Here is a 21,773-nt window from a genome sequence, read left to right as displayed (position 1 = left end):
GATTATTCTATTTCAGCATCATATAGGTTAATCTTCTTAACATGCTAAATCCAGTTGATTAATAGACAGTATATAGTAAATATAAATAATGGACTCTATATAGTAAATACATATGGTAGAAGTTGAGACACAAAAGGATCTTGCACAAAAGTAATGTGTACTAAGTAACACGGTGCTTCTCCCTTCCTGTGTATCTCAGGGTTTTTTTAGGTTCTTCCTGTTCAATTTAAGTGCAGGAGAGTTTTCCTGTAGAGGTCACTAGTGGCTTTTTGATGACTTTATTCCCAAGTGTTATTAATGGCTCTGCTGCACCAAGTAGAGTTTCCTTTGGCTCACTTGGAGTCTAGCAATGGCATTGCATAACGTAGAGGTACTTTCTTTTGGTGAAAGCCATGATAAATATGCTGTAATTTACCTTATGTTGCTGAATAGTTATTTCTCCTTAAGATGTTCCTGATCCTCACATATCCATTAAAATATTTTTTCCCCTTTTTTCTGTTCAGGTCATCATCTCCGAACAACACTAACCCATTTGGGTCAACCTTTTGCTTTGGACTGCAGAGAATGATCTTTGAGGTTAGGAAAAAACCCTTTTATTTTTATCTGAGCATGGGAAGATGAGGAGTTTGCTATTAACTATGAGTGGCTTCTTATTCCTGTTGCAGTAAAAGCCAGTGCTTGGGAGTCGTGTCATTTTAGTGCCTGTTGGCAGAAAGAGGGAACTTTGAAACCTCTTCTCTGAAGTTGTACATTGCATGCTAAAGCTGAAGCTTGAAGTTTGTCACCTGGAACTCAGGCTAGCAGGAGATGCATTCACATGGCTGGTTGGAGCAGATGGTGTTGTATCATAGAAATCTAAGAGACTGTTTTTAGGAGCTAGCCAAGAGCTTGTTGCTGTGATTTGTTGTTGGGCAGATTACTTCTGTATTCACCATTTTAATACTTCTCATTTTCTGTTTAGCGTAGCTCTTCTTTTAATTTCCCTTTTCCCTGCTGTGCTTTTGCAGGTGATGCAGAATAATCACATAGCTTCTGTTACTCTGTATGGCCCCACACGGCCCAGCAGCCAGTTGAGAACGTCGGACCTTCCCCAGTGAGGATCCCCTGCAAAGTCAGCTAATCTCAATGCTACAGAATTAGTACAGCGTGCCTTGATTTGCTGCCACTTATAATATGGAAAGCACGTTATGATTTTATTTTTTTTTGTTGAATAAGCCTTTCCACCCCGGAGCGGTGTGGAGAGGAAATTCTCTCAACCCTTCATCATGGGGCATGGAACTGTTGATGGAGGAAAGCAGCTTAGGTGCCTGTGCCGTCATTTATTCCTCTCCGTTGCCCTCATCCTATGCAGCACAGACCTGAAGAGACTGTCCCTCCTTCTCAGCTGGCAGAAGGGGGAAATGGAAGAGGGGCACGTAATGACTGCAAGAATTAGAAGCACAAACTTTCTGAGCCTTGGAGCATCTGGAAGCAGGTATTGATTTTAGTCTGTTTGTGTTACTGTATTGATGTGGTGGTCACATTTTAAGAAAACGTGTGTGTATATATATATAGATCTAAACACCTCGGTATTTCTGTGGCTTAGGACATTGTACCAAGTGTGACAAGGATGTATATATGTCCATGATTTCAGGCACCACATCTTTGTGTAACTTTAAACCAAGCAAGTAGCATGTGCATAATACTTGGTTGTAACATTTGCACTACATACACTTTAATTACTTGATAAACGTTTATCTTCACTGAGGAGCATCTGTGTACTGGGTGTGAGTGGGGTGTGGTGGTTATTTAATGTACACTGCGCATAAAGCTTATTTATACAGTGGATCAAATTTATCCACCTTCCTGCACTAATATGTACTTGATATGCTGATACAATTTTTTTCTGTCATGGCTGGTTTACTAATTTTTTTCATATGCAATTTCGAAAGAAAAAGAAATTCTGGAAGGGGTTATTTCTATGACTGAATTATGTTTTAATGAAAAGATTTGATACAATTTTTCATACTAGTGAAAAATTTAATGAAGAAATAATGTTGCCTCATTTGCCTCTGTTCCAAAATCCTTTATTCCTACTCTGTTTCCTCAGAGAAAGAAAAGCTGTATATAATGGTATCTCAGAAAGAAATTCTGGAATTCCGCCATCACCAAGATAACCTTTTCTGTAACTTTTGATGTGTGATTTTAATTTATGCCAAAGGTTTAGCCAAAGACATCCTCGTTGTAGTTTCACCATTTCTGTACATATATGCTAACTGCACACCCCACCCCAGCAGACAGGATATAGGCTTCTTTCTAGTTGGGAGATGCTGCTCGCGACATTTTATCCCAGGAGGATACTTTAGGTTTCTAGTTCTCTTACCAGTCTTATTTGGGAGAAATAGGTGGTCTGTCTTTGAAATAATGAACCCTTTTTAAAAATGGACAAGAGAAATGTATAATTTTATCCCATTTTTAATATTTTGGTGTCGCAACTTGTGATACATAGATGACAATTTTGTGAGTTTTACTATGTGTGTACAGATTTTTGTAAATATGACATTTTTGTAATTTTAACTCCATGTACAGTGTAATCCTGTATAGTTTATCAATGAATGAGAGATAGGAAATCGAATGTTAACTGAAGTTTTGGATTCTGGACCAGTAGCAGGGATAAATGTGTGTGTGTGTGTGAGACGTTCTTTGCCATTTAGTCTTCCTGTATACTGTGATACTCTAAACTGTTTTGCTAAAACAAACAAAAAAGCCCCATGGAGAATCTAATGGATAAGGAAAAAGTTACTGTTTACCTTTATCCCTAGGTGTCACTCCTGTTGAATCCCTGTTCAATCTGTGCTGTCTCCTGTGATCGTTGCTTGCTAAGAAAATTCTATGCCTCAATCTTCCTTTTTGTTTCCTCTCTAATTTTAATTTCATTTTACATAGCCCTTCTGTAAATTAAATGGAATAATAATGAGCATGTACACTGAAAGAAAAATAAAAAGAGACTCTCAGTTACTGTTTTTGTGTTAAATACAGTTGCTGGGTGTTTTTGTAATAAAATCATGGATGTTCTTGCCTTTTCTTATCAGTTTTTATTTTACTGTTTTTCAGACATTGTATTTGAAGTACCTGACTAGTCTATAAGTGACTTTATAGCCAGTTCAGTATGTTCTCCAAAGAAACAGTAACTAACATAACTTGGTTGATACATTAAAGCATTCTGTAAGGTTTTGCCCTGAAGTGGAGAAGGGAAATCTTTAAACTGTAGTGGATAGCACGGTGGGCTCTGCGTTGTGCTCAGAAATGAGATTGTTACGCTCCTGTGGGCCCTTGGGGATCATGGAAATCGATGGAGCTTCAAAGAGGGGGAGTATGGCACAGCAGCAGGGAGGAAATGCCTGCAGTGAAAGCAGCAAATGTGAATTCTCTACTGGGTTTGTGTGCCCCAAGAGACTTCACAGAAAAGCTTTGGGAGTCTCCCTGCCCTGAAGCAGCTCGAAGGTTAATGCAGGGCACAAGGATGGTACTGTTTCTATTTGTGTTTCTCCTGCACTGGCTGTGTGGGGCAGGCAGAGCACTCTGCCCTCCTGCAGCATCCCTCAGTGCTGGAGTACAAACTGACCCTGCCTGCTGCTTGGCTCAGGGTGCTCTTGCAGAGTTTTATGGTCTCTGAACTGAGATGCTGTGCGTGCTGATTCTTGTTACTAAAATGTGACCGCAATCCTGATGCTAACTTCAATTAATTTTAATTCATCCTTTTCTAGTAAAGGCTCCAGACAAGCTGCAAGAGGAGATAAATCCTTGATGGGATGATTTGAGTAATGGCTATGCAGATGCCACCAATATCCTGCTCTCAAGCATATTAAGCTGAATTTCTTCAGAAGAGGGAGGTCAGGCCTGCTGCTGTAGCATGAACCCTGAGACTTAGGACAGGAGCAGCAGCTAACCAAAGGTATTTAATAGCTACAGGGGCTCTCAGCTTGATTTGTAAAGATCTCATGAGTCCAAGTGACTAAAATAGTATTTGTAATTAACAGTTCTCTCAAGAGCCCATACACTTCTCTAGGTCAGCCCCTTGATATTAAAAAATTCTCTGCAGAGACGAAAAATTAAAAGGCAGTTTTGCATCTTGGCTGTTGCTCCTGGGCTGAGCTCAAAGCATATGACTTTTGGGAGAGGCAGATCTGAAGAAGCACCAGGAGAGATAACGTGGAGCTGCTGTTATGGGTTTCCTCAACCACCCTTTGTGAATGCAGCTGTTCACAACTCCCTTGTCTGGGATGTTTTGGTTTGTTTTTTGCTCCTATTTAGACCAAGCCAAGCTGTTCCTGAGCTGATGCATTAGACAAACAGTGTGGAGCATTTAAGGACTTGCTGGCATGAGAAGTTTAAGAATGGGAAGAGGGGACTGATGGTGGGTTTGAATCAGAAGGAAGAGAGGAAGGAGTAAAGGAGCTCTGGCGGACAAGGCAAGGATGGCAATGTGGCAGGAAGGGAGGCTGGGACAAGGTGGTTGATCCGAACCAAGAGCTGTTTGTGCAAAGGGCTGCTCAGGAGGGAGCAAGGGGCCAACTCTGCCTCCCCCTCCCAAAGGAATTGAGAGATTTGGGCTGCATCAGATCCCATTTTGCCAGGTGGCCTTGTTCCTTGTAATAATCCTGTGTGGTTTGATGCAGATCCTGCGTGTTGGCAACATGTGCATTGGTCCTTCATTTTGGTTTCATATGATAAAACTGTTTGATACAAAGTTAAGTACAATTGCATTTTTAATAAAACATATAGTGCACATGATCCCGTTCTGATTTGTGCTGTTTTCTTTTGTAAAGAAGTGAAGAGTCTGTGTGTGTGTGTCAGCTTAACTTGAATATTGCAGTACTGTCCACAGTATTTAATTTGTTTACACTTAATAAAACTGATTGTTTCTGCCCTTCTTTAAGGAGGTGAAGCTGACATTTCTTCCCATATTCTTCAGGCCTTCAAGCAGTCCCTGGGCTCTTGTGATGGCTCCAGGCAGTGCTGTATAGATGAGTGCTGCTGTGTAATACTAGAACCCTCTGTTCCCCAAAATGCAGTAACAGACAAGAAAAAGCAATCTTCTGTTGCCAGGAACAGTCACATTTTTAATTCTAAACAGATTTTTTTTTTTCTGAGAGAGTAATCATATGGTGTGTGAGAACTGATTCATGTGATCATGATAATTCATATTCCAGAGCTCCTATCCAGCCTGTTTAAAACAAAATCTTTCAGCACCACAAGAAGATGGTGATTCATCATTGCTTTAGGGCTGGCTGGAGGTTAGGGGCCAGCTGCTGTCTTCCAGAAGGAAATGAAGGGTGTTTTTACCCCCTTCACACTGACTTTCTACCTGCTGTTAGAAATTGTTAGTCATTTAACCACTCTAAGCCAGAACTTCTGTTAGGTTTTTGGTTTTTGTGTTTGATGGCTCAGAATGTACATTGAAAGTAAATCTGCATGTGTGAGTCAGTGTGGCTCTTACTCTGAAAGAAATGTTATGTCCCAGCCCTCTCTGCTTGCTTTCTCCAGAGTATTTGGGCAAAGACCAAGTTGTCAGATTTGGCACAATTTCACATGGACTGATTGTGTTCAGAATAATTTTTGATGTTATGATGTAAGAAACATTATTCCATGCTAGTTCCAATTGTTCTGGGCCAACTTTTGCCCGATAAACACCTTTTTTAAAAGTCTCGATTACACCAGTGCAAAGCCCTCTCCTCTCTGCCTGACTCTGTCAGACACAATCTGACACAGCACATGTAACCAAATAAATACCTCACTGTAGGTCTGAGGAGTTAAAATACTGGTTAGTTCTGGTTGACCCGTGTAAAGTGTGAACCGGGTTGTTTCAGAGAGAAGGTAAGGCTGAAGTAAAGGGGAAATGAAAGATGGAGGTTACTGGAAATAGAACTCTTAAGCATTAAAAATAGGCTCAGTGAAGCAGAGCCCATGAAGGATTTATTTTAGTGGGAATTGTATGTGTTGGTGGGCTCAGGTGCAACTTAAATACCATATTCTTTGCCTATGAATTTTTGCTGTAACTAATAAAGTCACTGTTAAAATGTTTATCTGCCAAAGCTTACATCCCATCTCTTGTGGTGTTTGTGGAGATGTATACTTTCCAGCAGGTAAAATTATTTCTCCTCATGATCTGGAAAAAATGAGTGCTTGAAACAGCAGGAAAGGTAAGCTGGAGTTTGCAGAGTAGGACACTCTCTGTGGTGTAAGATACCATTATTACAGTAACTTTTGTTCTGGACTAGCTGTAATGGTTTAATGTAATCTTTTCTATTTCATACCTTAATGAATTCTCCTTTAAATTTTACTCCTTTGGTTATTTTAAAGTACTGCATATTGCAATTCTGGAAGCTGGTTTTAAATGCCTTAATGCTTTACACCTACACTACATATATATATATATTTTTTTTTTCCACTGAGTGCACAAGTTTCATTTTCACATTATTATCCTTCAGAGAGACATTTAGTTTAAATACCAATCACAAAAAACCCTGCATGATTATGCAATGTACAGTCTAATCAGCTAAATAATCAAACCAGCCTGATTTGCTGTATTCCCTTTCCCCCTCTGCTCATCTCAGAAGAACTGCAGCCCTGAAATCCTGAATTTACCCTTTCCCTTGCTGGGTAGCTCTGCTGCATCCACAAATAGGGAGGCTACAGAGGTTATTCCACCCTTTTCTGCTTCTATGGCTGTAGACACCATTTGTCTTATTATCACACCTTGATCCCCACCCAGCTCAGGCAGCCCCCCTGGGACAAGGCTGTCACTGCAAACCTGCTTCATATTTTTCCAAGGTTTTAGCACATGAATAGTCAACATATGGGCTGGGAAGGGGAGGGGGAGAGAGAAGATCCGTGGGCTGAGTCTCAATGGTTTGGAGAGAGCATTGGGCTGGCCAGGAATTGTGGGGGAGCTGTTTGCCACTCCTAGAGGGATTCTGTGCCCCTCTTTTGGGTTTACTTTCCCTTCTCATTCCTCAGTATGGTTTCTTTACTGATCATAAGCATAGAAAATAATGAAAATCTGTATTTAAAAGTTTTACTGGTTTTTAAAACTGTCACTGCAGTTAGTAGCATCATTAGGGAAATGTGGTGGGCTGATTCTCTGGGCTGCTGAGTGCTGAGACCTGCAAGTCCAGCTGGAAGAGGTACAGCTCAGGAGATCAGCAGTTTTTCATGCTGGGCTTTGGGATAGATTTTTTTTTTTTAATCTAATGATCTTTCAGCACTCTCCAGGGAATGTTCTCAATGCTGATATTTAGTGAAGGTTCTCTGAGCCGTCTGATTATTTTATACTGTTTGAGTTTGCAGCTGAGGTTTGCTTCTGAGAACCTGCTGTAGGAAGATGAATAATTAAGCTGCAGACAAGAAGCACAAGATTTTAATACTGAATTGCTTCACAGTCCTCTTTGGCTTTCTTTTTTATGATGTCTGAGTCTGCAGTGGCTTGTCCGAATGATGGATCTTGGCATTCACTACCAGTTCACATGTCCAGAGATGCACTTGGAGGTGCTGAATGTGAGGCTCAAGCCAGCTCTGCTCATTATAGTGACCAAATCTGGCTACTTATGTACAGCAGGAACAAAACTTGACCATGTGTGGATCCTTGGGACTCAATAAAACTTGCTGCACTGTATTAGTTTCAGAAGTTTACTCTAAGAAAGTCTGCTTGCCTTGTTTGCTACTGGTAGGACCAACTTAAGATGTTTCTATGTTTTCTTTTCTTGTCCTGGGTTAGTCATGAAAAAAATTGCCAAGCAAAGATTTATAGCAAGCATGACTGGTGCACTCAATTGGCCAGTTGTTAAAACCTACTCAGAATGTCATTCTGAAAAGGATGGGTTTGGGTTTCTGAAATGCATCAGAGAAAGGCTGGTAGCAGGTCCCTCCTGCCAGTTCTCATACGTACCTGGGACTTTAGGATTTTCTGAAAAGACCCTCATCCTTAAGGAAACAATCTTGTGAAGTCAAAGCCTTTGCCAACTACGGTAGTAAGTGGAATTCGATGAACTGCAGGGGCTGCAGCACAGCTCTTCAGCATTTCCCCAGAGCATTATGGTCACATATGGCATCTGTGAAGTTCCAGCTCAGCTGCAGAGGCAAATGGAAACTTAAAGCCAGGTCAAACAGGCCAAGCAGCAGAGGCTGGAGAACAAAAACAGATGGATCTTTCATCAAGAGACCCTCTGGTACTCACTGGATAAAAGAAACGAGCTATTCTATAGACTAAGATAATGGAGTAAACAGTTTACTCTAGTTCTGTTTCTGCCATCAGGGTATGTGCTGGCACAGATTGTGTCAACACAGATGTTGAACAACAACTTTGATCTGGGACAAAACACATTCATTAATGCTATATTGTGGATAGATTGCAGATCTGAAGACATTAGAGAGGGAGGAGCCAATCTCTGCATCTTCAAATGTAAAAGGAAACACAAGGACTGCTGAACCTGACTAGCTGCCTTATAGAGAATTGCAAGGTAAACTCTGTTTATTTTTCTGTCACTGCTATTAAATTAAGTCCAGCATGAGGAAAGACTTACCAAGTTATCCAAAATAATGAATAATGTATTTTTCATGTTACTGTCTTCATGAAAAATTCCTGTGGTTTTAGACTTACAACATGTGTGCAGGTGTACTTGACAAACTCACTCTGACAACTAGAGGCACATCTGCATGCTGTCTTTTAATGATGGTACAAATAATTTCCCAAACTGTGAACTACTCACAGATAATACATTTTTGTACAATCTCATAAATACACAAGTATCACACACGTTAGCAGACAGGAGTGGGGGTCCTACCAGTGAAGCTTTGGCTTCATTCCACACTCTGCAAAGCTCCTTGTGAAGCTCATGTGAACATTTTGTATTTCAGGATTGCATCCAAAAAATATCCCAAATGTAGAAATCTTTCAATTTCTATATAGCTGACCTTCTCTTGGAAATACATTATTGTAGGGCTTGAGCTCGTGATGAAGATTACTGACATGTAAGGCTGCTGTTTGTAGTCTGCCACAGACACTCCCAGCCTGGAGTTCTCTCTGTGCATTGTTAGCACCAGTACTGAGCCCAAACTGCTGTGGGGTGGGAGGGAGCTCACACATGGATATGAAATGCAGCTGTGCTGCAGGCTCTGTGCAAGAGAAAGGAACTTCAGGCTTTTATGACTGATTGTAGTTTCCTTTGAAGCTGTGTGGATGTGCCATCCCGAGGGGTTCTCTGAAGGACAGGAGTTTTATTGAGGGGGTAAAAACTTGTAAAAGTACTAACGTACAGTATCAGAGGTGAATTCAGGCTCTTTGCCCCATGAATTTCATAGCTTTTTAACCTTGATTTAGAGGAATTCACTTCTGCTTTGATGTCTGATGAAAGTATATTCTTCTAAGGTAATCTACTGTTGGGGAAAACAAAATGCATCAAAGTCTGGACTATACTTTGAAAACTGAGCAATTCAGTGTTCTTGTCTGATGCTTAAAATACTTACAATGTAGTTCCCAGCTGAACCTTGGAAAGCCCAACAGAAAGACTGCTGTGTGGTTTTGATTTCTTGCAATAAGTTTAGATGGACTTTTATTCTGAAGTCCTTTTGTCTGGAAGCCTTCTCCTTTCACATGACACCCACAGCAGTATGAAAGTCCTGGCTGCTCTCTGCAGCTGACTGTGCTAAGCAAGAGCACCAAGGTCTGTAGAAACCAGCCCAGTCCACTCTTTGGTTTGAAGCAACTCCCAAGTGTGATGCAAGCAGCAGCTCTGTGTGGGGTTACACAAAGGCCAAAGGATCTCTCCAGATGCAAAACTTCTGAAAATCTGGGTCAGATCGTGAAAGCGATCAAATACTGTTGATGACTTCTGAATATTCCTGAATGTTAGTCAGAATAGTGCAGAGAGCCTGAGCTCAGGGAAGTGCCAAAACATGCTCCACTGGTCCCCTGAATCTTGAGCATGTCAAGAGAGCAGATATTTGAACTGAGAAGAATGATGAAAAATCAAGACTCAAAGTGATCGACTCAAAGTTCTTGTTCTTTCTCTAAAGGCCCTTTGTAAGTCTGCTCCTTTCTAGTTATCTACTTGTTCTTTGCTCCACCAGCCAACCTCAGCATCCAGTTTGTTTTCTTGTAATCCACCTGAACTGCAACTGCAGGACCTCATTTCAACAGCTGTTTGTTGTTCTCTTCTTACAGGCCTACAGAAAACCAACCAGGCAGCAGTGATGTGATGTGAGCAGGCACTAAGGGGACTGGATTTCTTGTACCCTAGTTACTGTTTGGTCATTTTTCAATGAGTCCAAGTCAAGCAGCAAGTTGACAATGTTCCCTGTGCTTCTCGGTGTCTGTTCTTACCCTATGTCTTCTTTCATTTCTCACTCTTCTAACAATGCTGAAAAATCTCCAAGGACTGTATTTTTCAATGTGCTTTTACACACTGTCCCACTAAGCACTACTATAATCCTAATAAATAATAATAAATTATATATATGTTATGATTATTTGGACTCATTAGTACAGAAGGACCCACATGATATGTATGTGCAAATGTGGAATTTGGGTAAATTCCTGCAATTGTTGTCTTCTCTTAACATTGTAAATAAGATGTGCTAAAATACTCAGGAAGTTGGTTTGTTGGGCTGCATCAGTTCCAGGCTCCCTTTCTTGGCTGGTTTGCTGTGTGTGCTGCACTCTGCCTGCATTATCTGAGGGGTGATGCTGGTGGTGTTACCTGAGCTTTCCTCTTCCATTGGAAAGGCTTCTTCACCTGCTTTTTCTGAGTACAGGAAAGCTGTGGGCTGTGGAGCAGGTTCCACATTAGCCAGATCTCAGCAACTTTCAGGCTATGAACTACCATGAGATCTTTGTAAAAACAGGGATCAAACGTCTGTAGGTGTGGGGCAGCAGAAGGCTTAACAATGCCAAAGGTCTTGAATCCTTCGTGTAAAATTGGCTTGAGGTTGATTCTCTGTAAGCACATGCCCAAAAAGACATCATCAATGGGGAACAGCTCCACCTCTCTGCAAGCCCTGGAGAGCTTCCTCATGGTGCAGCTGGACAGCAAAAATCCTCCTCCTCCAGCATAGGCAGGGTAGATGCTCAGCCCATACATGGTCTCTGGGATGTAGTATTTGCTCTTCTGCACACGGATGGGACGGGCATTGTAGATGATGTCCCCAACAAAGAGGTCTTCAGTGGGGTCGTGTCTCTTGAGGAAATCAACAATGTTCTCGACGTTGACAAAAACATCGGCGTCACCTTTGAAAATGAATTTCACGTTGTGGCAGAATTCAGCAGCCCAGCTCAGGAAGTGGATCTCCTTCAGGGTCAGGTTGAAGAAAGTGTCCATGAAGTCCCAGAGTAAAATGTCCCGGTATGTCTGACTCTCCTGGTGCATCAGGGTCTCCCATGTTGCCAGAGCTGTCCTATTCTTTGGTGTTCCCAGCAGGAACACTCGCTGGATCTGCTCCCCATTCACCAAACCCTCCCGGCCCCAAGTCTTCCGGACAATCTCACGCCTGTCAAAGTCTTCAACTACTGATTTGATAGCAATGAGCAGAAAGGGACCTCCTGGTGTTTTTTGGCATTTCCTGGGCTGGTTAATGAGGAGATTGAAGTTCCTGTTATCTTTGTTTAGGAGGTAGAGCTTGAAGTTGAAGGCAGAATCAGTCAGTGGGGGTGGAGTTGTAGTGTGGACCCTGGTTTTGGCCACTTCTGTTGGTCTCATGACAGGGGTGACTTGGGGTCTGGGTGCAGTTGCTTCTGCTGGCATCAGCCTCCGAGGTGCTCTGGGATTGGAGATTATTTTTGGTGCTACTTGAGGCTTGTTCTGTGTTGGCTCCTTCTTTCCTGCTGGGACTAAATGTTCCAGCTGGGAGTACAGCAAAGAACAAAGTGCTACCAGCAAGAAGAGGGTACAGATCACATCCCCTTTGAGGCGAACTCTCATTGTCTCTTCAGTGTTCCTGGGACTGCTAAAAGCTGTGTTTGAGCTGCCTGGCACCACTGTCCATCTGTAAATAAACAGAGTGTGCCAGCAGTGAGGATTTGGCAGGTCTGAAGCAAGCAGGCAAGACTAACTGAAACATCATTTAAAAACCCAGCAGCAAAGCACATTTTACACACAACAAGCACAGAGATGTTGAGGAACTTGTCAAAGGCACACAGGGTTGCAAACTTACTGCTGATCTCAGTGCCAGCTGTGACTTGGTTAGTTCAGTCACTAAGCAGTCATCCATCATCCTGAAAACCACTCTCTAAGCACAACCCAAAATCCTGCATTCCTTACTGCTGAATATGTTTTGTCATTTCAGAGATTTCATTGGGAAAAGCAAAGTGGAAGATGATGAATGATGCCATTCTCCAATAAATAGTTACCTTTTTTTTTCTAGCTTCATAACTATTACTTGCTGCTTTTACTCTTTTTGACTCAAACCAGGGAGGCCCAGAGCTGACTGCTGAAGGGCAGACTCTTCATGGCAGTGCCTTGTTGGTGTTCCCTGCACACGGAGCTGGCTTTTGTTAAACCAACTGTGATTTCTATTCAAAATTAATACATTGGGTACTATTTGGAATTCACACAAGGACCTTTCTCCTGCCAGTATTCTTTATAAATATTAAACCATTATAAGTAACTTCCATTAATAAGGTTAGAAGGGGCCATGAGTGTTTTTCCTCTGCCAAATCACCTTAATCTCTAAGTGAGAGGTAGGGAAATAAATCCCAATATGCAGAAGCAAAACAGAGCATGGTGTTAGGAAAATTTTGTTCATGTATGATAGATGAAGCTGCCTTTTGAAATACAGGATTTTTCCTCACTTACACTTTTCCTGGAGATCTTCTGTCTTATTCGATCAGTTCTTCAACTGCAAACAAAATGAGAGTGAAAGAGCAGTAAGAAGGCAGCAAGCAGCAGGTAACCATAGTTCAGGGAAAGGGCTGGTTGAGTGTCTGCAGCAGCAAAGGCAGGTCCTCCCATCACCCTGTAGGTGCAGCCACTCCCTGCAGCAGAGCTGGACAGAGGGACCCCACAGCTGCTCCAGGAGGAGGTGAGTGACCATCATCATTCCTATTGTCCTTGGCAAGAAGGAAGTTGAGCCCTACCCCAAAATTTCCCATAAGTGTTTTATACACCCACTAATAATGTATCATGTTCATATGTGATTTGTGTCTCTCTCTTGCTTGTGCTTACTAAGAGAAGCTACCTGTGAAGGTATTACAGTTCTCTGTCTTGAATTAGCTGATATCATCTCCAAGGATTACTTCTGGGATAAAAAAAGCTGGAGAGGAACTTTTGACCAGGGCATACAGTGATAGGACAAGGTGCAAATGCTTGGTAAGAATTTGGTGGTATCTGTTTTCAGCAAGTCTCCTTTTATCATCCTGGGTTGGATCACCTGCTAATTGTTCATTAACCACAATTTTTTATCAGCCACAATGTTAAGTTTTTGAACTCAAAATTAGATTGACAAGTCTGTAACTATGAAGTAACAAAACAGTGGCACTTGTGGTATCTAAGCAATACTTCAAGACTTATGAGGAAGAAAAGTTACTACTTGAATTATTACCAGTTGATTTCTTGGCCAGACCCTTTAAAATTCTTAGATGCACATTATTTGGACATCATTATTTAAATACTGTGCTTTTTCATTAACTTCACCTCCAAGTTACTGTTGAGAGTATTTCATTATCATATACTACTGCATATCTTTTTCCCAAGTACAGCTCCAAAATGTTTGCTGACCTCATCTGCTTTGTCTCCATTATTTATGAAACTGTTATTTTGGAAAATAGCATATCCATGCCTTGGTGTAAGGCTCTTTGCATTCCTGGTAGATTTAAAATCACTTTGGCCTTGTTCTGATGACCATGATTTTTTTTCCTTAGGCCCTGTTTCTTGCCTTTTTCTGCCCTCTGATAGAGACTTTTCTTAATTTGTCAACTTTTTTTGTTTACCTTTCACTCTTCTCCTAGGCAAGGCAGATGTTTTCACTGGCATAACTTTAATACTAATAGCAGGACTGAACAATTTTCTCAGATCTCTTGTAAATTGTTGTTCAAATGTTTAGAACATTCAGGATCTGTTTTCTGTTTATGTTCTTTCTGCCACGTGGCTTGGCTCATAACTATGTTCAGCCTCATGAGACAGTCCCTCCTGACACGTATAGGACGTTGGTTTGCATTTTACGCCTGAAGACCCATCTCTTTCTTCACAGTAATAGCAAATTTCTTTTTCCTTTTCTATGTGAAAGTTTGATCTCATTTCAGCTGCCAGGCTCCAGATGGTAATTAAGGAGCTGGATGAAAATCCTGGCTTTTTTCTGTGTTTAATGTTATCAACAAGGGTTTGGAATAAAATGTGTGTGTCGTGAAACTCATAACTTCCATGGCTTGCAGATTTATACTGCCAGCATCTCGGAATTTGGCAATAAGTGTCTTTGGAAAAGCCAAGAAAAACCCTGAATTGTTACAAGCCCCGGGCTGATAGCCCAGATTTTCCTCTGTGTTTTCTTTTATTGAAAGTAAAGGATCTGAAAGAGTGATTTCCATGCTGAAATAAAGCAGTTCAGTGCTGAATATAGAGCTCTCATTTTCAAAAGAAGTTGCCAGCCCTTGAAGTGATTCCTTGACCTAATTATATGGATTTTCCAGTCTTTGTTAGGTATTTCCTTCTTTGGAAGGAAAATACCCTTGATTATTACAGTGGTGTAAGCTCTATCCATGGATGTCAGTGTGGGAAAAGCTGTTCTGCTGTTGAATACAGAGGGACTGATGATTCTGGCAGATGCTCTGGTATGTCCTAGAGCCAAAAGGATTATTCATCCACCTTGACACCAGGGGAAAAGAATTACAGGGCTATCAAAGTGAGCAGGAAATATTTGATGCCAAATGAAAGAGATGAGAGCACAGCAGTGTTTCTCAGCACAGCACATCCCTGAGTGTTTGTATCTGAGGCACCTCTGCTCCCTACACTGCTGTGGGGAGCCTCCATCCAACCTGTGAAATGGAGCTGGGCTTATAAACTGCGGCATCACTCAGTGCCTTCAGGAATGGCCTGGCTGCCAACACTGCCTCTCGTGTCCTCCAAGCTTGGAAAATCAGGCAGCTGTCCTTCTTTGTGTTGGCTCTCTGGGGATGGATATGGAGGGGTGATGAGTCTGGCTTGATGGGGTCTGAATGGGATAATGGGGTTTGTCTCCCCAGGACAGCAGGGTCCTGGGGAAGGCTGGGTTGTTGCATCCTGGGTTGAGCACCAGCAATGATAGAGGGCTGAGCTGGGCAGTAGGAATGGGCTGAGAGGTCCCATATCCATGAGGTGGCAAAATGAGGAACCCATAAATAATGAATGAGTTGGAAGAACCAAGGGGGCATAGCCTGAGAGACAACAAAAGGCTGGACAGCTGAAGTGGCCAGAGCTGGGTATGGCACCCTGATGAGCATCCAGGCAGGGAATTTGACCTGCACTGTTGCACGCTCAGGCAGAGGGCCCAGCCCTCTGCCTGGTTTTCATTTATTTGAGAGGAGGATTCTGAAATATGGCCAAGAACAACTGCACTAAAGCAGTCAAATGATGATTACAAAAAAATAAATTACTAGCCCTTCATTCACAGTTGAATGATGTGAAGCCTTGAGCTCACCCTGGAAATCTTCTTTTGCAGCTCTCATCCCCTCTCCGTCACTTGGCACTTCTGCTCAGGGCCAAAGTGGGAAAAAATCCTCTGGATTCTGTCCCCAGATTCAGTCAAGAAGCCTTGGTGATTCTGGCATGCTACTTTGTGCCTTGAGGAATTGTTATTCAATCCAGCCAGCCCTGAGAAAAGCAGCTGAGATAATCAAGCAGAAAACATGATGCACTGAGCACGGGGGTACAAAATCAGCAGAGAGCTCTGCTGCCCACTCATCCCAGCCCAGCTCACAGAAACATCCATCCCCACCAAACACAGCCGTGGGGTGTCCTCAAATCAGCTTGCTCCCTGCTGCATGGGAAGTGCTTCCAGCTCCCTCCTGACTCCCGTCCTCACCCTTGACACTGGAGCTGCCACTGCTAGGTTTGGGTTGGGCAGCAGAGGGACACTCTGTGGCTGTGGTTGCTGATGGAAGTGTCTTATCTGTCTCTGTAAAATGAGCTAAGGAAAATGTGTGGGATCCAGCATTGATGGGTTTGATGAAGTTTTTTTTGTAATCATCAGAGAAGACTGTTTAATTCTGGATGGTGGTGATGCTTTGAGGCAATGCTTCAGGTCTGGGATGTTTGTTTTCATTTCACGTTGGCTGAATGCATTTCACAACAACAAAGTCATCTTGTAGCAGACAGTGCTGGATACTGAGACCTGCCTGGGCTCTGGCCTGCAAGGGGAAAAGTCTGTGCACATAACCCTCTCCTGCCTTGTTTACAGGAATTTTTCCATGCAGATTCCCTCAGCAAGAGCAAAGAAAGCTTCCAGGACCCTCCTCACCTGGTTCCTCTGCCTCAGGAAAGTCCTGACACTGCTCAAGAAACAATAATGATATACCCTATGCCCATCCTGCACATGGGGCTGTGTGAAATAGACTTGTGCAGGTGAGCTTTATTACAGCAGAGCAGGATGCTGATACCTGCACTGCCTGAAACCCTGGAGGCTGCATTTTCCCACTGATACCCTTGGTCCCATCCTCAGAGTCCCTGAGGGCTTGGAGTGTTTGACTACTATGTCTGCACCGGTTTAGTTTAAAGGTCTTGCTGAACACGTGGACATGGGAAGTGTTGTTTTGGGTGAGGAATCACACATTTTGCCCTCTTCAAGCTGCATTGAGCTGCCATCCTTCTCCTACCCTTCTACAGGAACCTGAAGTGAAGTGCAAAGGCTTCAAGTTCTCAGTCTTGTGCTGGCAAAACCTCACTGGGCTCTTTGGGGTACAGGGAAATGTGCCAGCTTCCAGCACTGACACATGTGGGGTCATGCAGGTGGGGTTTGTTCTGCCCCACATACAAAAACCTGTGTGAAACAACTTGAGTTTAATCATTTAAGCTGGGATGAAGTGCTTGAAAGAGAAAAGTAGCTCTGTGTGTTGGAGCAGGGGAAGAAGCCATGTTCCATTTCTATGTTTGGGTGTCATGTAATAGCTTTTATTCCTGCATGATTTTGATGTTTGGGGTTTGCTTGTTTGTTTCTTTCTTTCTTTGTTTTTGCCTTACCAGATAAAAACTCATCCTATTCAGCTGCTTGCAAGTTCTGAAGTCTATAAACAAACTGAGAGCAGGCTGTAGGATTTAATTAGCTGATTGTCTTGAGAGCTATCCCAGGAATTGGGTTCATGGACCAGAACCAAGGGAGCACAGTGAGAGGGGCAGAGGCTCAGTGCTCTGATGGCACAGCTTGGACACTGCAGGCAAGTGCCACAGTCACGGCACTGCAGCACCACTGCTGCTGTTATTTGCTGTAGCACCTGGAGGCAAAAGCTCTGTTGAGTCAAATACTGAGGAAGCAGGTAACAAAAATGCAGCCCCTGCGCCAAAGACAATTTTCAACTTTCCTGTCACAGCTGCTTTTCAGGGCATTTTAAATTTTTTTCCAGGCCAAAGCAAATGAATGGATGAGATCTATGCTGTTACAGGACAGAGTGCCTTATTTATCTGCTTGCCCCAGTACTCAAATATATGGTTTGGTCAGCTTCCCAGCTGGCTCGTTCCATTTTATTCCAGTTTCTCCTGTTGGCACTGCCAGCCTTCCCTTTGCAATGCTGGTCACGTTGGATAACTGCTTGCAAATGGCTGCTGTGGTTGCCTCCTTTCACCTTCCACCCCAGTCACAAAGCTTTTATGAAATGTACAAACTTAAGCACAGAGGAACTGCAGAGCTGCTGTGTGATGGCTGCTGAGATGGCTGTTCCCATGTGCACAGGTCCCAGAAAGGAACTTGCCCCTCCTTGCCGGGGACTGGTGCAGTCCCATGGCAGCTGAGCATGGGAGCCCCACTGGTGCTGGGCAGGACCAGCTGCCTGCAGGACTGAGCTCCAGGAAGGGCAGGTGCCAGCACCCTGCTCCCCTCACCCTGCTGGCCCAGTGTAAGTCACTCAGGCACACGTGGCACAGTTTGGGGGCTGCAGCTCATTTAAGCAGCTCGTGATGCTTTCCGTCCCTTTTGGGGCAGCAGCCGTGGGGGTAGTACCTGCACAGGACTGAGCTGTGCCACTTTCCCAAACTGGGAAAACTCCAGCTCCCCCTGAGCAGGGCACCACACCTCTAACCAGAGTGCTCAGCCACCTGCAAGGTAGGAGAAGGTAATGCCCAATGACCTTCTGCAGGCTCAAAAGCCTCCAGAGGTTCTTTCCTACTTTCAGATGCAGTCTTGCTCATTGATAGTCTGATTTTCAGAATGGCAGAGGGCTCAGCAGCTCAAATCACACCCAGAGTGTTTTGAGGAGACAGGCCCTCCTGAACAGCCAAGGTGAGGAACCTGCCATCTCTCTTCCTAACATTAATTTCTCTGGGCCCCAGGAGGGGAATAAAGCCTTGCAGGCTTGTGAAGGGGTAAGAAACAGTCCCACTGAAATGAACACTTTCCTTTCCAGCCCTCCCCAGGCTGCAGTGCTCACCACCTCTTCAGCTCCCAGACCCTCTTCTGATAAACAATTTGCTCAATGCACCCCAAACCCAAGCAATTGCAGTGCAGTAGCATGGATGTATTGTTACACCCAGGCTCAGATGGGGGAGAAAATACACTGCTGATGTGCCCCACTATTTCAAGATTATACACAACACGTAAGTTTCTCAGAATTTGCCCAAAAACTATTAAAAAATATGATCAGTAACTGCCTATTTCACAGGGGCTAAATTATTTTCAATCTTTGTGACACTAGAAAGCTTGAAAATTCCCATGTTTTGCTCGAAGCATACCAGTGTAACATGGGGAAGATTCGTGTCCTTTTACTGATGAAGAATGGCTTGTAAATGTAACGTCCCACCACTGGAACATGTTTGTGGTTGGGAGGAAACCCTGTCTCAGAGCATTGCAGGCATTGTCTAAAGAAGCCCCACACTTCTGTAAAAACAACCTAAACATTCAAAGAAAGTTCTTTGGAAAGTAAAGTGTAGAGTCGATGTTTCAGGACGGACCCTGCGTGTTCAGAGCCTGCAGCCGCCCCTGCTGCGGGTTAACCATCACGGCCCGGGTCGCTGCATGGAACAACATTCTAGAGCAATAAGGCAGAAAGCAAAGCTGGGAGCAAAGGGAAGCAGTGAGGGCAGACTCCAGTCCACCCTGCTCGCTGCACAGCTCTCCCCAACCCACCCGGATCAAACACACTTAACGGATACTTACATCCCATTTGATAGCGCTGATCCTGTGTCCCCTCGGTAATGTCTGTGCAGAGCGGGCTGCCAAGCCGGCACATCTGGATGTAGTTAGGGAGAGACATTCCTCAGCCTTACAGCGGAGCCGAGGCAGCCCTGGGGGCGCGGAGCAGCGCTGGCGGCTCGGGCCCTTCTCCGATGGCAGCGAGGGGAGCTGCCCGAGGCCGGAGCGGGGCTGGAGCGGGGCTGGGTGCGGGGCTGGGTGCGGGGCTGGGTGCCAGCTGGAATGGGGCTGGAACCGGGGCTGGGAGCGGGGTTGGGTGCGTACTGGGAGCGGGCTGGAAGGGTCTGCGTGCGGGTCGGGAACGGGTCTGGGTGCAGGCTGGAATGGATCTGGGAGCGGGGCTGGGAGCGGGCTGGAATGGGGCTGGGAGGGGTCGGGAGCGGGGCTGGAATGGGGCTGGGAGGGGTCGGGAGCGGGACCAGGAGCGGGGCTGAAGGGGCTGGAAGCGGGGCTGGAAGCAGGGCTGGAAGGGGCCGGGAGCGGGGCTGGATGCGGGCCGGGAGCGGACTGGGAGCGGGGCTGGAATGGGGCTGGAAGGGGTCTGGGTGCGGGGCCGGGAGCGGGCCGGAGGCCGTGCACAGCCCCAGCCCCGCGGCGAGGGGAGCAGGCGGGCAGGGCAGGGCAGGGCAGGGCAGGGCAGGGCAGGGGAAGGAGCCGCGTCCCGTCCGAGCGCTGACACGTGATGGGGCCGGGAGCGCCCGCGGCTCCGGCGGGACAGGGCGGAGGTGTCGGGAGAGCGCTCGGCCAGGTTGGGGACTTGCACCAATTCTGCAAAAAGCATTTTTTTTTTTTTTTTTTTTTTTTTTTTTTTTTTTTCTTTCCCGCCCCCCATAACTTTTTTCAATAGGAAATGTACTAATTTCTCTGAGCTTTTTTTTCTTTTCCTGTTTTACTTTGGCTTTTTTCTTTTACTTCCCTTGTAAGTGACCTCTGCAGAGAGTCAAATTGAAAAATAGAGGTTGGGTTCAGCTCAGATGTTAAATTCACTTGGGGTTTTTTTGTTTGTTTTGTTTTTTGTTTGTTTGTTTGTTTTTTTCCTAGTAGGGAAATGATAGGAGGAAGTGTGAGCCTAGTGGTGCAGAGGCTGAAGACAGATTCAAGGGTCCCTTCCAAAACCTGAAACAACAACAACAACAACAAAAACCCTCACCCCCCCCCTTTTTAAAATTTAATTTGAAATACTTCAAAACAATTTTTATTTGGAGCCAAATCTAACGTGCCATCACTACTGATCTGCCAGCTGAATGCAGCCATAGCCCTTCCCATCCCTGTGGCTGTTTCTTTGTCTCTGCTTTGTAAACAATGACCCTTATTCCTCTAACAGAGGCCGAGTGTACAGAGAGTGCGCAGACCACGGCCACTTTAGGAAGCAAAACTTTTCATTTACTTGTCATAAAAGCAGGTTTTGATCTATTCTGTTGTTTTCACAAACATCTCTTTTAAAACATAACATAAAAATCCCTTTTTGTAAGCATCTGTGCTTTTTTTGATTTTTTTTTTAATTTCAGCTCAAATATTGTGCTTTACTGAACACACTGTCTCATGAAGAGTGGGTTCTTGATGGGCCACCCTCAGACCCTGCACTCAGGTGCTGCAGGCTGGGAAAGTGCTTTCCTCATGATTGGCAGCTGCCTGAGCCACAGTGTGTCCCTGATGAACAGCACAGCTGATCAGAAACCTCAGCCATAAACGTTACTCAGCTTCAGCTTTCCCTGTGCCAGCCCAAGGCACCTCTGTCCTTTTCTTCTGCAGCAGCAGCCCCAGGTTATTTATCATCCCTGCTATGTAAGGAGGCAGTTGATGGTCACCAAGTTGATGGGGCCAAGACCAGCTCCTCTCTGCCTTTGCTCAGCAGGGCTGGCTGTGGAGGGAGGGGGCTGCTCCCTGAAACCACCAGGGACTCACAGCAGTTATTTCCACTGCAATCCCTCACCCAGGTTTTGGGACCTGCCACCCTGCCTGCCTTTCTGCTTGCTCCCATGGGGTGAGAGTGAAAACAGAGGCTTTCATTGATGTGCAGTGCCTTTTTGGCTGCTGTGGCTTGGAGAGTCACGCAGGGAGCTTGAAGGTGGAGGAGTTTCTCCATGGGTGCTTCTACTTGGTGGTTGTCTCACGTGGACCTTGCTCCCTGGGCACTGATCCATGGCTGGTTTATTCTTCTCACTGCCAGCAAAGGTGCCCTTGGTCCATCTTGTGTTGTGTCACTTAGAAGATTGGGTCAGTGATCTCAGTGACCCTCCTCAGGTCAGCCCTGTTGACCCCAGGTTGGTGTGTCCTCCCAGCTGCTGCAGGGCAGAGCCCTGCTCCCCTCACTGTCCTCCTGCAGGCACTGAGCCATGCAGCTGGGAATACAGCTTTGTGGTAGATAAAGAAGGGCTGATCTTGTGATTTTCAAACAGTGTTTTGAGATTTAAGAGCTTCAGGGTAAAATA

At 44.5% G+C, this 21,773-nt stretch overlaps 2 protein-coding genes across 3 annotated transcripts in view; one reads left to right on the top strand and one right to left on the bottom strand.

Moving 5' to 3' along the window:
* PHAF1 (phagophore assembly factor 1) overlaps window positions 1–3,707 on the top strand; it is a 35,566-nt gene extending 31,859 nt beyond the window's left edge. Inside the window, exons 16-18 of one of the 2 annotated variants that reach the window (XR_014591009.1) lie at window positions 504–576; window positions 1,008–1,474; window positions 2,802–3,707. Coding sequence is in view for 1 of the 2 variants with exons in the window: in XM_083870418.1 (XP_083726544.1) it covers window positions 504–576; window positions 1,008–1,097 (163 nt within the window). In the remaining variant the exon portion in view is untranslated. Of the gene's footprint in view, window positions 1–503; window positions 577–1,007 lie in introns of both variants that reach the window. The other variant, XM_083870418.1, reaches the window with a different exon arrangement.
* A 6,513-nt stretch (window positions 3,708–10,220) lies between these two features.
* B3GNT9 (UDP-GlcNAc:betaGal beta-1,3-N-acetylglucosaminyltransferase 9) lies at window positions 10,221–19,421 on the bottom strand. Its single transcript, XM_083870547.1, has 3 exons — window positions 19,306–19,421; window positions 12,828–12,870; window positions 10,221–12,018 (listed from the first exon to the last, which is right to left on the bottom strand). Exon 3 carries the CDS (start codon window positions 11,952–11,954, stop codon window positions 10,707–10,709), a length of 1,248 nt encoding a protein of 415 aa, XP_083726673.1. The 5' UTR covers window positions 11,955–12,018; window positions 12,828–12,870; window positions 19,306–19,421; the 3' UTR covers window positions 10,221–10,706.
* Window positions 19,422–21,773: the final 2,352 nt, after the last annotated feature.

Source organism: Zosterops lateralis (genome assembly GCF_965231275.1).
Source record: "Zosterops lateralis genome assembly, chromosome: 12".
Classification (NCBI taxonomy): Eukaryota; Metazoa; Chordata; class Aves; order Passeriformes; family Zosteropidae; genus Zosterops; species Zosterops lateralis.
The sequence above is the reverse complement of the archived record's forward strand: the minus strand, read 5'-3'. Positions and strand labels throughout refer to the sequence as shown.

Excerpts from the sequence above, each read along its gene's own strand:
- B3GNT9 (XM_083870547.1), bottom strand. The coding sequence starts at position 11,954 with ATGAGAGTTCGCCTCAAAGGGGATGTGATCTGTACCCTCTTCTTGCTG.